The sequence below is a fragment of the Pollachius pollachius genome (assembly GCF_949987615.1).
Source record: "Pollachius pollachius genome assembly, chromosome: 5".
NCBI classification, from domain to species: Eukaryota; Metazoa; Chordata; class Actinopteri; order Gadiformes; family Gadidae; genus Pollachius; species Pollachius pollachius.
The window spans coordinates 13,920,566-13,936,892 of record NC_136938.1 but is presented as its reverse complement, the minus strand read 5'-3'; the positions used below and the strand labels follow the sequence as shown (position 1 = coordinate 13,936,892).

Genomic DNA, 16,327 nt, shown 5'->3' with positions numbered 1-16,327 from the left:
TTGTCCAAGGGGGCTGTTCTGGCTTCATATTGCCAGGCCCGGCGGAAAGTCTGTTGGAGCCGCTGCAGAGGGAGATTCACTTTATTTGCTGACTCAGATTTCTCCCAGTGATCTACTGCAAAGTCGGTCTAGCCCGCGTATCCTCCTGGCCGTGGTACACTGCGTTCCGCACAACCCCACCGATATGCCCTGAGCACATCGCCAGGCAGTGGAGGTGGGTGAATAGAGAGAGCTAGGGCGCCGGCCCTCTGTGAAATATTCACTTGAATATATCTGGCAACTATGAATCAACCATTCTAAAGACTAAATAAATCAACAAAAATTCATAGTGTTTATCCTCGTTTAATTGTTTGATAGGCCGTACTTGCCACTGCCAGCAAACATTTAAATGTGTCTGAACGTCAATTCTTTGGGCTAGGCTTGTTATTGGTCATTCGAGAGAAAGCCCTCCTTCAGGTCAGGGGCGCCGGTAACCATGAAGTCTATGTGAGCTCGCTAACTTTTTGCTGTCCATCTCACTAACTAGCTCTCTAACTAGACGGCTTTTCATTCGCAAAATTCGACTTCAGGTCGCACCTGTGCGCCCCCCAGGCCAAAAGCATTGTTTTTCATAATTTTTATCACCACACGATTGAACATTTCAGCTAATCAATCAAATAGGCTACCTCTCTCAGCGGCATTCGCTCAACACAACTAATTGCAGAGAAGAGTTAGATAACTAACTAGCAGAGAGTTGTAAAAGCATTTTCCACCCTTTTCAGTGGAGGAATTGGACTCCCCAAGCAATGTTATACTTAAAAGGAGCAAATAAGTTACGTTTTTGTTTATTATTTTTGGCCTTTTGCATATAAACAAAATGAAATGAACTGTCCCAGATTTCTAACTGCATTTGAAATAGACCTTGCGACTCACAAAAAATGTCAGTGGTGGCTGAAGTACTCAGACCATGTACTTGAGTAAAAGTTGAGATACCTAGTGTAAAATATTACTCCAGTAAAAATGGTAGTACTCCCTTTAAACGTCAACTTGAGTAAAAGTGTAAAAGTTCTTGGCTTTAAATGTACTTAATGTACTTAGTATCAAAAGTAAAAGATCATGAATCAAATTTACTCCTTACGACTGGCGCAGAGGTTTGAGTGACAGATCTAATGGCCCTCCCTCGCCCCTAATTACTATTGGACATTAGCCGCGTTTACATGGACACTTATAATCCGATTCGATTTCTAATTGGAATAGATCTATTCCTATCATGCAATCCGAATGTACTGTATAGATATGGCATTTACAAAAATGGTAAGCGTAACTTTGTATGTATCTCGTGCACAACCGTAATGTTGGTCTGGACTTGATAATATTGATGATATATGTAAGGGATAATGTTGTACAGAACGCCGGTTATTATCGGGAAAATAAGCCCCAACAGGGCGAACCAGACCCCGACACGAGTCTTGCTTCTTCCTGAAGGGTATTATTTTTGATAATGAATGGCGACGTTCTATACATTATTCCACTTATTACAGGGCTTCTTGTCAAAACGAAACATTATCTTCACACAGTGTGTCTTTTTACAATTACCATTCGTAGTGTTGATGAGCAGAGAAATAGTCCGCCAAAGACGTTGACATCACTTAGCAACCGGACAGGCTGGGGTTGATAAGTTACCGGACTACTTGCGGAGTGATAAGAAAGACGTGAATCAGTCAAAAAATCAAATTTCCTTGACAGCGGTCACGTTCGGTGTGCATTAAAGTACTGATGGAGCGAACTACTGCAGCTGCTCTAAGTTAAAAACGGACTGCTCCCACCCAAACAAATCGGAATTGTATACATGTCGATTATAGCGGACTACACCACCTCTTCTGTTCCGCATATAATTCTATTCCGATCAGATAATTGTATTCCGATTGAGGGGCGTATATATGATCCTTTTATATTCCGATTGAGCTGTTCTTCCACTTCTAATCAGATCAGATGTGTCCATGTAAACGCGGCTATTGACGTTATAGGACACTACCGGGAGTACACCTGGATATGTAGAAAGCACCTAGCCTCTAGCCATATAAACGGGGGTCCCCACAGACAAACGCCCGATATATAACAATCATATTTCCAATCGATTCATCATTTTAACGTATAACGTAACCGTTTAGGCTTGACATGGTGTCACTATGTTAAATATTGACGTTGGTTAGGCTCTGCGACGTCCGCAATGGTTAGCTGTGTCTATGGTCACGCATGCATGTCGTGGAAAGGAACGACAGGTTTTTGGAATGTAGTGGAGTAAAAAGTAAGATTTTCTCCCTACCTAAAAGTATAAAGTCTCACAAATAATGATACTCATGTAAAATACAGATACGCTAAAAAGTTACTTAAGTCCAGTAACGAATTACTTGTACTTCGTTACTGTCCACCACTGAAAAATGGACGTTATAGGACACTGATCATGATTTGCCTCAATATCAGAATAACAACCATGGGTCAAATAGCAATTGCTGGTGGAATTGCCATAAAGCAGGTCTGTAAATGCAGTGTATACTTGTCCAGGCCCTACAGGTCAGGATTTAGGCTATGAATCTGAATGATTTTTTTAGGGAGTGGCCATTCCCAAAATGCACCAGAATACAGGAAATCACATCTCCCATCCTCCTCAGCCAAAGCAGACACCAGCTAGTGTGTCACATAGACCCCCTAAACCGCCCCAACATCCCAACGCAGTAACATCTAGGAGCTGTGCTGGAATACTGGGACAACTATTGTGTAGTGGGGAGCCCGCGTTGGCCCAAAGTGCCTTGCATATAGGGTCCCTGGGTGGGGGGAGCCACCAAGAGCCTTGTGGCGCATTTCCACCCGAGGTTGGTTCAGGATGCAAAGGTGTGGCATGGTTTGCTTTTCCACCGCCAAAAGTGGGCGTGATCCAGACTGAGCCGTATTGAGCCGTACTCGTCTCGCAGTCCTCCTCCGTTGGGGTACTGAGACGTCTGAAAGGGTGCCGGCAAGTTCGAGCTACACACACCGTCCGTTGATTGGTCGACAGAATCGTCACTTCCATGCGGCAGGGGGATAATAACAAACAAACAACGTACCCGCAAGGTATTTATGGACAACGGCGAAAGCTTCGTTTATTGAAGGAAATGTCGCGCAAAAGTTTGCCATCCTTCTTGGATGACCTACATTGTTGCTCTTTGTTTAATGTGTCGTGTTCTTCTTTTTCCTTGGATTTATTAGCAGGCTACACTGTGTCGGGCTGCTATGAGGTCACGATGCTTACGTACTTGCCACGGCTATCGCCGTCTGGCTTGAACCCGCCCTACCATAAGGGTACTTTCGGCGGTGGGAACGCGAGCCGTAACTGAACTGGGCTATAACCCACCCTCACTACTGGGCTGAGGCGGGCTGGGTCCGAAGCATACCCTCCGGTGGAAGAGGGGCATAAAAAGCTTTCCTAGTGTGCTGTACCCGGAGTCCAAGTCAAATGTGAAACAATGGGTTTTATTGGTTTCAACAGTACAGCTGGAAAGGAGTCTTCCTGGAAGGAAGATAACCACTTCGAGTCTGACTTTGACACCAACATTTATGCTGCATAGACCGATTTTTGTGTGTGTGTGTGTGTGTGTGTGTGTGTGTGTGTGTGTGTGTGTGTGCATGTCTTTGAATTACTTCAGATGATTCCTCTGGACTCCTTCGTGGGACAAAGCGCAGATGGCAAGATGGTTCCAATCATCCCAGGGGGAAACAGTATCCCGCTCACGTTTTCTAACAGAAAGGAGTACGTAGAGCGAGCTATCGAGTACCGGCTTCACGAAATTGACCGACAAGTGAGTCTGCGTGCACTTGTTAAAGTCAGACGCATTTAGTTTTTTAGCTCAACCTAATAGTTAATAGGACATTTTTCCATAATGACATTATTTTACTTTTACTTGAGAGTGCTGTATAATTACAAAATAAGTTCAATAAGTACACGCACATCGTATACCAGTTGTTTTCGCTATTCCTTAAAGCTTATTTAATTGTTATTCCACAGAATAGATTACAGTATTTACGTTCTATTAGCAGCCTAACAAGCAGAGCCACATTCTATTCATCAGTTAATCTCCTCACTACACCTTTGTGCTTTGAGATTGCACATGGGCAATTACCTAAGCTCACTCGGCAATCAACCCTTCAGATGCGCACAATGCCTTCCTCATCCATGCCTCTCTCTTCCTTGTCTCCTCCTCTTCCCACTCCTACTCTTCCTCTTCATCCTCTCTCCCCCCCCCCCACGGTGCAGGTGGCAGCGGTGAGGGAGGGCATGTCCTGGATAGTGCCGGTGCCCCTGCTGTCCCTGCTGACAGCCAAGCAGCTGGAGCAGATGGTTTGCGGCATGCCCGAGATCTGCTGCGACGTGCTGAAGAAGGTGGTGCGCTACCGTGAGGTGGACGAGCATCACTCCCTAGTGCAGTGGTTCTGGCAGACCCTGGGGGAGTTCTCCAATGAGGAGCGTGTGCTCTTCATGCGCTTCGTGTCCGGTCGCTCGCGGCTGCCCGCCAACACGGCCGACATCTCCCAACGATTTCAGATCATGAAGGTGGACCGGGTGAGTCCTGCCGCGTGAGGTCAGAGCTGACTTGGAACGTATATTAATACCGTTTTTTTTTACATTTTTCTGACACGATATTTGTGTGGTGGTGAATCCCTTTTTGATAACTTATGGTCATTATGTCTGTTTGTTTATAATTATAATACTTTTACAGCACCTTTTACAGTGATAAGAAGAAATAAAAACGTAAAAGTTTGTTCAACTTAACGCAAACCATAAGCAAAACAAAAATAAGTGACCAAAAATAAGTGGTCCAAAAAGCCTCCTTTCTCTTGAAATTGAATAGATCCTGTTTCCCAGGAGGGCTGAGGTTCACTAAGCACTCTGTTCCCACAGCCGTACGACAGCCTGCCCACCTCTCAGACCTGCTTCTTCCAGCTGCGCCTGCCGCCCTACTCCAGTCAGCCTGTGATGGCCGAGAGGCTGCGCTACGCCATCAACAACTGCCGCTCCATCGACATGGACAACTACATGCTGTCCCGCAACGTGGACAACACAGAGGGCTCCGACACCGACTACTAACACACCCATCACACACACTACCATATCTTCTCGCACGCACACACACACACACTTCTTATGAACACGCACACACTTCTCTTGACACACACAATTCACATGACACACACACAAAATTGACATGACACACACACACAAGATTCACATGACACAAACACACATCACACACACGCACAGACATCTATGAAACACACACATGCATATGAAACAATCACACACACATACAACACACACACTTCACATGACACCTACACACTTCACATGACACACATACACACTTCACATGACACATTTCACATGACACACACTATTCACATGACACAACCACACACACATAATTCACTTGACACAGGCACAACAAACAAACACACTTCACATGACACACACACACTATTCAAATGACGTATGAAACACACACACAGATATATGAAACACACACTTCACATGACACACACACACTTTACGTGACACACACAATTCACATGACAAAAACATATACACAATTCTCATCAAACACAATTCACATGACGCACACAAAATTCACATGAAACACACGCATCACATACATACACATATATGAAACACACACATAAACTCACATGACACACACATGCACTCACAATTCATTTTAAGTCCATGTCTATGTACGGGCAAAACATAAGTTCCTTGTTTTGGTTCACTGTGGGTTATTAGTTATTTTAAAACAATGAACCATTGTATTGACTCAGCAGTGTACTGAAGATTTTATTTTTTTATTTTTCCAGTTTTCATTACTCCACCTCCCATTTTAAGGGTATTTGCATGGAGTTGTTTATTTTGTTTGAAAAAGTGTATAGGTCATGGAAACCAGTGGAGTTGTGGAAATGAAGAAATTGTACATTGTGTAAAATGATTCATTAGGAAACAGTTTTACATAATTTCCATATTTATTGTTTTGATTTCTATTGCCTATTCTGAGTTTCCTGAAGCATACAAAAAAACCAATAAATGCATCAGAATGCTCATCAAGCTGCTCTGTTTGGTGTCACAACCCCCTGCTCTCCGCATTACTGATTCCTCACTAGTGTGAACGACAGTTAACACTAGTGAGGACATGCTTCAAGTGAAGCAGCTTGCTGCTCACCTAGCCCCTGCTGTCCCCCTCCTCCTCTCCCTCCTGGACCCTCCTGCGACTAACATCGCTGTCCTTGGCCTGGAGCAGTCTCCAGGCAGGGTGAGAAGACCTTGACCGGCGGTGTGGCGGGGGGTAAGAGGGGCCTGTTTGGCGTGGCGGCGGTCGTTAATGCCGGCCGACTTGCGGCGGAAACGTCTGCGGTGCGCCCCGTCGGAGCTGGAGGAGACGACGTGGTCCTGGGTGGCCCCAGGGTGCAGCCGGAGGGAGTGGAGGAGAAGGACGTGTTGGTGGTTCGCTGTACCTGCCCTGCCCTGGGGGAAGCTGGTGGGGGAGCCGTGCCGCCTTTTGAGGCTGGTGGCGGAGTAGGGGCCGCTGGAGGCCCTGGAGGTAGGGCTGAAAAAATCATGGTCATGATTATTTGGGTCAATATTGAAATCACGATTATTGAAACTATTATTTTTGAGTTTGAAAAGATTATGCATTTATTCAGCATTTCTCTCCAAAAAAACACTTTGTAAATGAGAACTTTCTCCTTAACAAAATAATCAAAAATAATGTACAAATATGTATTTAGCTGTTCTGCAATTTCTATTAAACAGTTAATGAATAAAATAAATATACTTAAAAAAATAAAATAAAAACGTTTCAACTCGTTAATTTTAGTTTAGAAGTCGTTATGCCAATATCGAAATCTCAATCTAAATTTGATTAATTGCACACCCCTACCTCAAGGCAGTGCTCAGCGAGGGCGCGGAGGAGAGAGGAGGGCTGGCAGAGGTGTGATGCCTCTAGAGAGAGAGAGAGAGAGAGACTAGCAGTATATCGTCACAAAATAGTCAGCGGCCTACTACTGGACAAGGTATCTCTAAACAGGTTGTACGGTATGTACACAAATTTATATCACGGTATGATTTGAAGTATAGATGGTAATTGTTTCTTCCAATTTCTATATAAATGCTTGTGAAGGGGTAAAATACTGGTTAGGCAGCTATTACTGTACTTTTGTATCACTAGGGCATATTTCAAATAGTACAGAAGTATTTTAAGAACATTTTATGAGCAAAACTGCGATAGAAAAATTTTAAAATCTTTTCTCAAGTTACTGCCATCTCTGAAAAACACTTTTTTCTTGCAATACAATAAAATAAAGTTGCACTAAGTTAAAATAAAAACTGAATTCAAGTGAAGCAGGACTGGCTGTTTCTTTCCCTCAACCAACTCGAAATAGTTAATAGCATACTAAATAGTATGGATTTCTTTCTCCTCTTGCTCGCGGCCCTTGCCGTATAGTTTTGGCATCTCAATTTGGCTTGTGTGTGCGAGCAGGTAACACGTACCTGGGATACAGTGTTTTGACCATGTCTTTAAAGCCCTTTCTATCAACAGAGAAAGGGAATCTTGTCTTTACACAGGTAAACAGTGACGGCGTTTGTTATCTCGTTCCACCGCTGCCCTTCTTTTTGCGTAAGGACTGGCTTTGGAAAATGCCTGCGTAAGCAAGGTCTGAGATGCAGAGACAGCTCTTTTCTACCCCCTGCGACTTGACGATGCACCTGACGTTTGCAAGTCTCCAACAGATAAGAAAAAGTAACTAAATTAGTTACTCAGTTACAAATTATAAAAGTAACTACTTACTGTGGAAAGCAACTATTGCTTTGCTTTTAAGTACATTTTTAAATGCTCAAATGTGTCAAATAATTTGGACCCCACCACCACCCCTCTTTAACGGAACTCAAAATATATGTGCATGTTCATGCACGGACGCATGGAAGCATGCAACGTTGAAAGATGTTTGAATCACTTGACACCGACGTGGAGAGACTTTGTCCAGGGCATAATGTGCATTCCACGATTGCACTCGTTCCTTAATTTCTTGGAGGAAAAGTTATGGCTATATCTCCATTTAAGGAAGGCTATTTTTGGATTATTTTGGGTCGCCATTCTTGTTTCTCTTTTGACTTGTGTCGTGTGTCCGACTAAGCATGCTTTTAAATTTGTGTAAACAACACCTGCCCCAAATTCCCACCTCGGATATTTGAATTTGTGGTATCATTGGAAAGTTGGCGAGGTCTAGTGTCCATATCGGTGTAATATCTAACGCCATTTGAAAGATGTCCACTAGGAGGCGTAACTAAATGAGCAAAATTGCAGAATCACATGATATGTGTGGAGTTTAAGCTGAAATATCTACGTTTCCATTGTGGAATTTTTAATTTGTGGTATCATTGCAACGCTGGGGAGGTCTAGTGTCCATATGTGGTGTAATATCTAACGCCATTTCAAATAGGGTTGCCACCCGTCCCGTAAAATACGGAATCGTCCTTTATTTGGCAATTAAATGTTGCGTCCCGTATTGAACCAATACGGGACGCGATTTGTTCTGTATTTCCATAAATGTCCAATACACATGTCTGTCACACACAAAAACACTATATCTAACAATAATGATAAAAACAAAACACAGGGAATACCAAGGCCAGCAAAATTGTTGCGACGGGATCTACGCAGGACCCGCTCCGGACCTGTGTGTCTGCGCATGCGTGTGGTGGTCACGGTTGCCTAGCGACAGACACCCACACTGGCGCTGCTCACAAAACCCGCGCCTTTTAAAAATGTCCACTACACCCGATACTACACCCGATACTCCACCACGTCCTCAATAGCGGAAACGCTTGCAGAAGTACAGACGTGAGTGCAACGAAATTGAGCACAATAGCTAAATCGCATGATGTTTAAGCTGAAATATCTCCAAATTTCCACACCGAATTTTTGAAATTGTGGTATCATTGTAAAGATGGCGAGGTCTAGTGTCCATATGTGGTGTAGACTCTTAGCGGTTGGCTGAGTCTGGATGCGGTAAATCTCCAGGGGTTAAGCCAACGTACATGAATCATAAGACTTTTTGTGTGAATAACCCTGTTACGTACTAACGCATAATTGTATTGTTAGGTTGAATGCTATTTTTTTCCTGTTGCTAAAGATTCTCCATGCGGTGAAAGACTAATCCCTTTGTGTGTGAGAAAGAGTAATTAGGCTTTGTTTGGGAAGTGGGAAGTCACATTCCACTGTTATCTGTTAATGCCCCCAGATGTAGCCTGGCACACAGGTGAGAGTGGGAAGGTGAGAGAGAGAGATCACATTTCACCCCCATTTGTTGGACTACACCAAACAGTACCAGCGGGCAACACACACACACACACACACACACACACACACACACACACACACACACACACACACACACACACACACACACACACACACACACACACACACACACACACACACACACAGTACAGAGGAGGGAGAGAGAGTTTTTTCTCCTGTAAGCGAGTGGTGGCCCTACGCCATAAAATACCACATATCCCAGTACAGATAGGACTCTGGAGCTTTCAGGCCTTGATAAATTTGTTGTTCCCCGTCCACCATATTTGGAGTTATTTTACTCCCTCATGTTTTAGTTCCCTGATCGCCATGTTTGGAGTTCTATGTAGTCTCTGTAGTTAAAGGTCCACCTAAACGACTCCCCCTGCTGGCCGAGGATAGGAACTGCCACCAGTTTTACCTCTGCAGCTTCCCCTGCTGGCCGAGAAGAAAAACTGCCACCAGTTCTACCTCAGCGACTCCCCCTGCTGGCCAAGAAGGGGAACTATCACCAGTTCTGCCTCAGCGACTCCCCCAGCTGGCCAAGACCATCATATTGGCTCCACCCATACGTGACCCTCGATCATCAACCAATACCAGTCATATACGGGGAATACCAACCCACCGATTTCCTGGTGTACAATTATGGCCGCCCCGGTACACACCCAGCCCCCAGCAACTATACCAGCAGCCACAATACCAGACCCAGGGATACAGTGGCAGGGGAGGAAGAGGACGAGGAGGGCCACGGTCACCCACTGGGGGATGTTTTTATTGAAAGCAACTAGGAAATTGGATCAAAAATTGCCCCAAGTTGGCCCCACAGAGCTTCCCACCAGTAATACCAGCTTCAGAATCCCCACCAGGGTCCACCCCCGCCGGGCGCGCCCATGTACCCCATACGACTATAGAGCTGCCTAGAGGAGGAAGAAGCCGAGGAGGGCCGCCAGCATCAACTGTTTTTATTGCAAGCAACCAGGACAGTGGATCAGAAAATGCCATGGTCCAACAGTACCAGCAATACCATCTTAAGAACTTAGAAGATCACAGGACAGATAAGCACCAAACGGTCTTTCAGGAATTTGCCCTTTTCTAATAAAGGGACACCAAGATCAGTACGTCCCATGGGGATCGCAGGATTTAGGGGTTATTATCTAGACTCCGTAACATAACAATTAACAATTAGCGTTTGAAGTTGTCCACAGCATGCACACCGCTCGTCCACAGAAGTCCTGGGGTCACCCAGTGCTGGGGACTCTCTTTAAGAGGTCACCTCAGTTTGGTGAGGTGGGGATTTCCCCACCTCACCAAACTGAGGAAGTGGGACCCGCCCCAAATGACCCTACGGGAGTGCGGTAGTTAGTGCACAGCACAAATAAAATATTTCCTGAGGGATTACGGTTAATGACAGACATTATATTAAAATTAGACTAAATAAGTCAGATAAAATGTTATCCAGATTTCTAATTCATGTTATCCACAGTGAAAAAGTGGGGGCTGAGAAAAATACAAATAAATGGAAGAGGAAAAAACAATGTGGGTGTGAGCCTGTCTTCTCGTGTATGCCAGGGCCTACGAGATAAGGGAGGTTACTCCCCTCCCCAGAGTTGGAATACACGAGGGGGTGCTAAAACCAAACTTCAGATAAAGCAATAAGGTTAATAAGGAAATGGTCTTTACTATAAATGATCACAATTACATTTGTGTCAACCAATTACCGTATTTTCCGCACTATAAGGCGCACTTAAAAGCCGGTAATTTTCTCAAGAAACGACAGTGCGCCTTATAATCCGGAGCGCCTTATATACGGATCAATTCGTGTTTACAAATGAACAAAGTTGTCAGAACGCTTAATAAAGTTTGACTTTGTCTGACTGTTTTGTTGACATTCCCTTTATGGCTGGTTCAGACCACACGACAGATATTCCTCCACTATTAGGAAGGTCACACTACGATCACAGAGCCAGGAAATCGGGCGGAAGACTGGCCACACTACAAGATTCGAGGGTGCGATGCTCTACTTTGTATCATTCACGTTTGCAAGATATTTAAAAAAATCTAAGGTTTGGAACTGCGTAATTGTGTTTTACTTTTTTGTCATAAAGGTTCCAGTTTTATATCTGCTAAATGCAGCAACACGTCCTCACAGTTGCGTTGCGCGTGACGAGCTATACAATTAGCACAGCTCCATCTAGTGGATGCATAACGCATCCCCAGTCAAACGTTCGACTGCAGTATCTTCTATGCTATGCGCCTTATAATCCGGTGCGCCCTATTTATGAAAAAAGTTCTAAAATAGGTCATTCATTGAAGGTGCGCCTTATAATCCGGTGCGCGTTATAGTGCGGGAAATACGGTACTAATTTGTGATAGGTGTTTATTGTATGTCACTGTACCGTTATTACCCAAATGTATGACCATAATTGCTATAAATTCGGACGACTCTTTATTCTACCCAGTTTAGACAGTTATGGTTGACGTGGCTCAAAATTCCCAACACAAACATGGTGTCAAGGAGTGGGATCGCGGCTCTCCTCGAGGACCTCCGAGCCACTCGTTGACTGACAGATCATTCCTACAGGTTCCGGAGAGGTGACGGTGGGGCTCGTGGCGGACTCCGGGAGAGTGGGCGATCACGGATTCACACGGACAACAGGTGGATTATTGCAACATCTGCTGGGAAGAAATCCTACATGCTGGGTTCTCAATTTACTTTCAGAAGTAGTGGCTTTTACCTTTCAAATGCCATTACTACTGCTGATAGAATGTTAGCATTTGATAATATACTATTTTTAAAAATGATAGAAAGTTACTTTCTGATTGGCGTCATCATCCACCGCCTCACAAACACAGGTTAATCGCCCTGCTGTGTCTCCATTACGAACACACTTCGCTGCATGGGTAGCTGGGACTGAAGACTCTGTCTCCATCCCTCGACTTTGCAATCTATTCCACCTTATGGGTGGGGATTGATTGTATCCCAGGCACGGCATCCTGCAATAAAACAGTATGGAAGGCTGGTTAGCCAATGACAGGAAAGATCCCACCTTGACACCCGGGCAACCTTAGACATGCACAGTCACGATTACTTGGCAGAGTCACCGTGAGCATTGGCTCACTTGATCATGAAGTGACGAGCTGCAATCATCATCATAGAAAGAGCCGGGTGGGGTGAAAGGTGGAGGAGGAATAGGGGCCACTACGAATAGTCAAATCTCCTAACCTTTATGCCTCCTTTCCTTAACCTTTATGGAAAACTTCATCGGGTCAAGGAGAGATGAAAAGGTGCTTCCTTTCGAACATAGGAAAAGACAACGCTGGTTAAAATGAATTCGACTCCACATTTCCTAACCGACGTCATTGCGCGACGGCGGGTATTGCCGACCTCTAGCGTCTCTAGTGTGAAACTACAATTTTCCGAAGATTGACTACAACAAGCCCTCTTTGATCCATGCGTTCTTGTATTGATTTCAATCAGGTTATCGCCAACAGTGAGAATCACTTAGGTCGGACTTGGCCAACGGGAATATTTTAGGCCACTTATTCCAATTCATATGTGGAAAAAAAAAAACAGGCTAAATTTATGTTGATGTTGAAATTAACTGCCCCCAGTAGTCTTTCTTAAATGTTAAGTTGGCATTTTATTTTCTTATGGTGTATTTGTGCTTACTAACCAGCAATAAATGAATGTATTTATATTCAAATAATTATGTTTCTGGAATTGGTATCCATTATTATCAATTGTATTTTCTTCTCTTCTTCTGCTTTACCGCGTCTCTCATGCGTCTTCGCGTAGAGTCGGTAAACCTCGTCGGTGGCATGTCGCTTTAAATATTGCCCCCTGTAAAGGATTATGGGATACCACTATCTCCTTTCCTTTCGCAAAGGTTGCTCAGGAGTAACCTATGCTAAAGGAGGGTTAAAGGAAGCATCGGGGCTCCTTTTCTAAGCATTTTTAGAATTCGAACCACCTTTCCTCCAAGCACTTCTGGGTCATCTCCATAGGAAAGGAAATTTCCCATGCAAAAAAGTGAATTCGTAGAGGCCCCCGGAGTCAGATATGTCAGCTCAGGCAGCCGAAGTGGTGGACTTGGAAGGGGGCATGTCGCGTTTTAGTTTATTAAACCTTCACGGTGTATATACAGGCCTGCATTAACCTGCCATTGGGCCCTGGGGCTGAGAGATTTCAATAAATAAGTAACTTGATTACTTAAAATAAATAATACAGGAAACTTAAACGTCCAATGTATATTAGGATATAGCAACACTTCTCCTTTTTGTGTGCAAACAATGTGTTTTTGACCTTAAAATGTTTATATTTGCTCAAAACTAATGTACTTCACTTCCAAATGGTGGTTTCTGACCTTAAAATGTTGATTATGTTCAAAACTAATGTACTCAAACAACACGTTTGCATTGAAAGGAACAGATATATCAACTTTTCTAATTTTTATGCGTGCAAGATGCTTTTCAGAGCAAGAGAATCACTTTTTGACCAATAATGTGTTTCTGACCTTAAAATGGTGGTTGTTCAGAAACTAATGTACTTCACTTCCAAATGGTGGTTTCTCAAAACTAATGTACTTCACTTCCAAACGGTGGTTTCTGACCTTAAAATGTTTATTGTGTTCAAAACTAATGTACTTCACTTCCAAATGGTGGTATATGGCTCATACAACCCTTTGTAAGCCTCATACAACTAGTTTGCATTGAAAGGAACAGATATATCAACTATCCTAATTTTTGTGTGCAAAATGCTTTTAAGAGCGAGAGAATCACTTTTTAAACCAACAATCGGAGGAAGAGGGTAGCGATTCTTCACCGTCATGTTGTTTAGGCCCCTATAGTTTATGCAAGGATGCAGGGAGCACTCCTTCCGTATGAAGAAAAAACCTGCACCAGCAGGAGAGGAAGAGGGTCGAATGACAGCGGGATCTCGCTCGTTCATTGCTTCTGTGGGAGGAGACAAGGAGTACAGACGGCCCTTAGGTGACGTATCCGGTAGAAGATCGATGGCGAGGTCAGAGGGTCGGTGTGGTGGCAGAGAGGTAGCTCGGGCTTTACTGAACACGGCCTTGAGGTCCAGGTACTCAGGCGGTACATCAGACAGATCCAAGGAGTCCTCTGTGGCTGGTGGGACTGCTTACTGTGGCAGCAGGAGAGTTGATATTTGCCAAAAATGATCAGTCAACCTAATGCTTTAGCCTTTAGAACATTTATAATATCTTGGTTTAAAAATGGAAAGTAATACACCTTGTGGGTGTTCCACCAGAACAGATGACATGTTCTGGAGGATAAACTAGGTGTAAACATTACATGAACGTCACAAGGAAAATCATGGCAACCGGGGGTAATATTTCAAAATTTTATTAACGAACATAATCTCTGCGGAAGAAGTTCTTGCGCTCTCTGTACATGCAACTGTAGAAAATAACAATTTAGACTTTTTACTGATCTGTTTTAGTGCCCCCCAATCCCCCCCACCCTACCCCTTTCATCCTTTTTATTTAAATATTTCTCACATTTCTTTAATGCAGGAAATTAACGACGGCTCAAGGTGAAAGTACTGCATTCTCTTACAGCACCGATGTTAGCATGAACAAAACCTGAACCCCGCCGCCCTCCCCTCCCATAGCTGCTCCAACACTATGTACACAATTAAACTACATGGTACGAATAAAAAAAGGTACATCATTACCTCGTCACCTTGAGTGAGCGCGCGCGTCCCCCAACATTCTACACAAGTTTAACACGAGTACAAAGAGGAGGGGCCCCTATTTACAGAGCTATTTACACGAAGTCTCACAAAGCCTCGCCAGGAGAGAAATATACACTGCGGAGAGACCCAAGTCAAACACTAAGAAAGACATACCACAGGTGTCAGAAAATAAAGATAATAAATAGGTTAATCCTCTTCGATATTTCTCTTCTTTTTTCTTTTTTTTGTAATTTTCTTCTCCATGCGATTTTACACCAGTCATTTTCCATTCTCAAAACAACAAAATTATGAATAAAGATTACTTTAAATGTTTTAAAATAAAAAACAAAAAAGAAACTAGAAATAAATGGCTTGAAATCATAATTCTACCACAAGAAAAAAGATATGTATATTTACGATCCGAAATAAAATAAAATAGTTCTAAATGAGCAATGAACAAATCAAAACAAAACTTGAGGATAATGTGAGGATAGTTGAGGTAACGTGTTGTAGACAGATCTGGGGTCCGTCTAGTTTCTGGAAACCACACACACACAGATATATATGTATAGATACATATATACATATATATATATATACACACATATACATATATATACACACATACATATATATACACACATATATACACATGTAAACATACATACACACACGCGCATACATATATATACACATGTAAACATACATACACACACGCACACATATATACAAATGTAAACATACATACACACACACACACACACACATATATACATATATATACACACACGCATACATATATACATGTTAACATATATGTACATATATATATATATATATATATATATATATACACACACACACACACACACACATATATATATACACACACACACACACACACACACACACACAGTCCGTCAAGTTTCTGGAAACCCCATATCGGGTTCTACTGTGCAACCGGAAGGGTAAAGCATTGTGTAAGGGGGTTTCTGACTGCTAAGGTACCAAATGTTAACAATGTGAACACTTGAGTCTTTCAAGATAAACGTCAAGTTATTGCTCAGGGTGGGGTTAGGGTGAGGGCTGCGTGTCGTCGGTCAAGGGCCAATCAATTGTCTCCTCATTAGTGGTCAAGGACCATTTCAAGCCTTAAAAAAAACAAGCCAATTAGACGTGAAATAAGAAAGAGGGCGATCAGCGATGTAAGCAGAAAGTTTGTAAACAGCATGAGTACACCGGGGGGGGGGGGGGGGGGGGGGGGGGGGGGGGG

At 43.4% G+C, this 16,327-nt stretch overlaps 1 protein-coding gene across 14 annotated transcripts in view; it reads left to right on the top strand.

The window, feature by feature from the left end:
• herc1 (HECT and RLD domain containing E3 ubiquitin protein ligase family member 1) overlaps positions 1–6,106 on the top strand; it is an 88,973-nt gene extending 82,867 nt beyond the window's left edge. For all 14 annotated transcript variants that reach the window (XM_079736056.1, XM_079736052.1, XM_079736053.1 and 11 more), the window contains 3 exons: positions 3,663–3,815; positions 4,271–4,576; positions 4,916–6,106. In XM_079736056.1, the coding sequence (XP_079592182.1) occupies positions 3,663–3,815; positions 4,271–4,576; positions 4,916–5,101 (645 nt within the window). In that variant the 3' untranslated portion in view covers positions 5,102–6,106. The remainder of the gene's footprint in view (positions 1–3,662; positions 3,816–4,270; positions 4,577–4,915) is intronic.
• Positions 6,107–16,327: the final 10,221 nt, after the last annotated feature.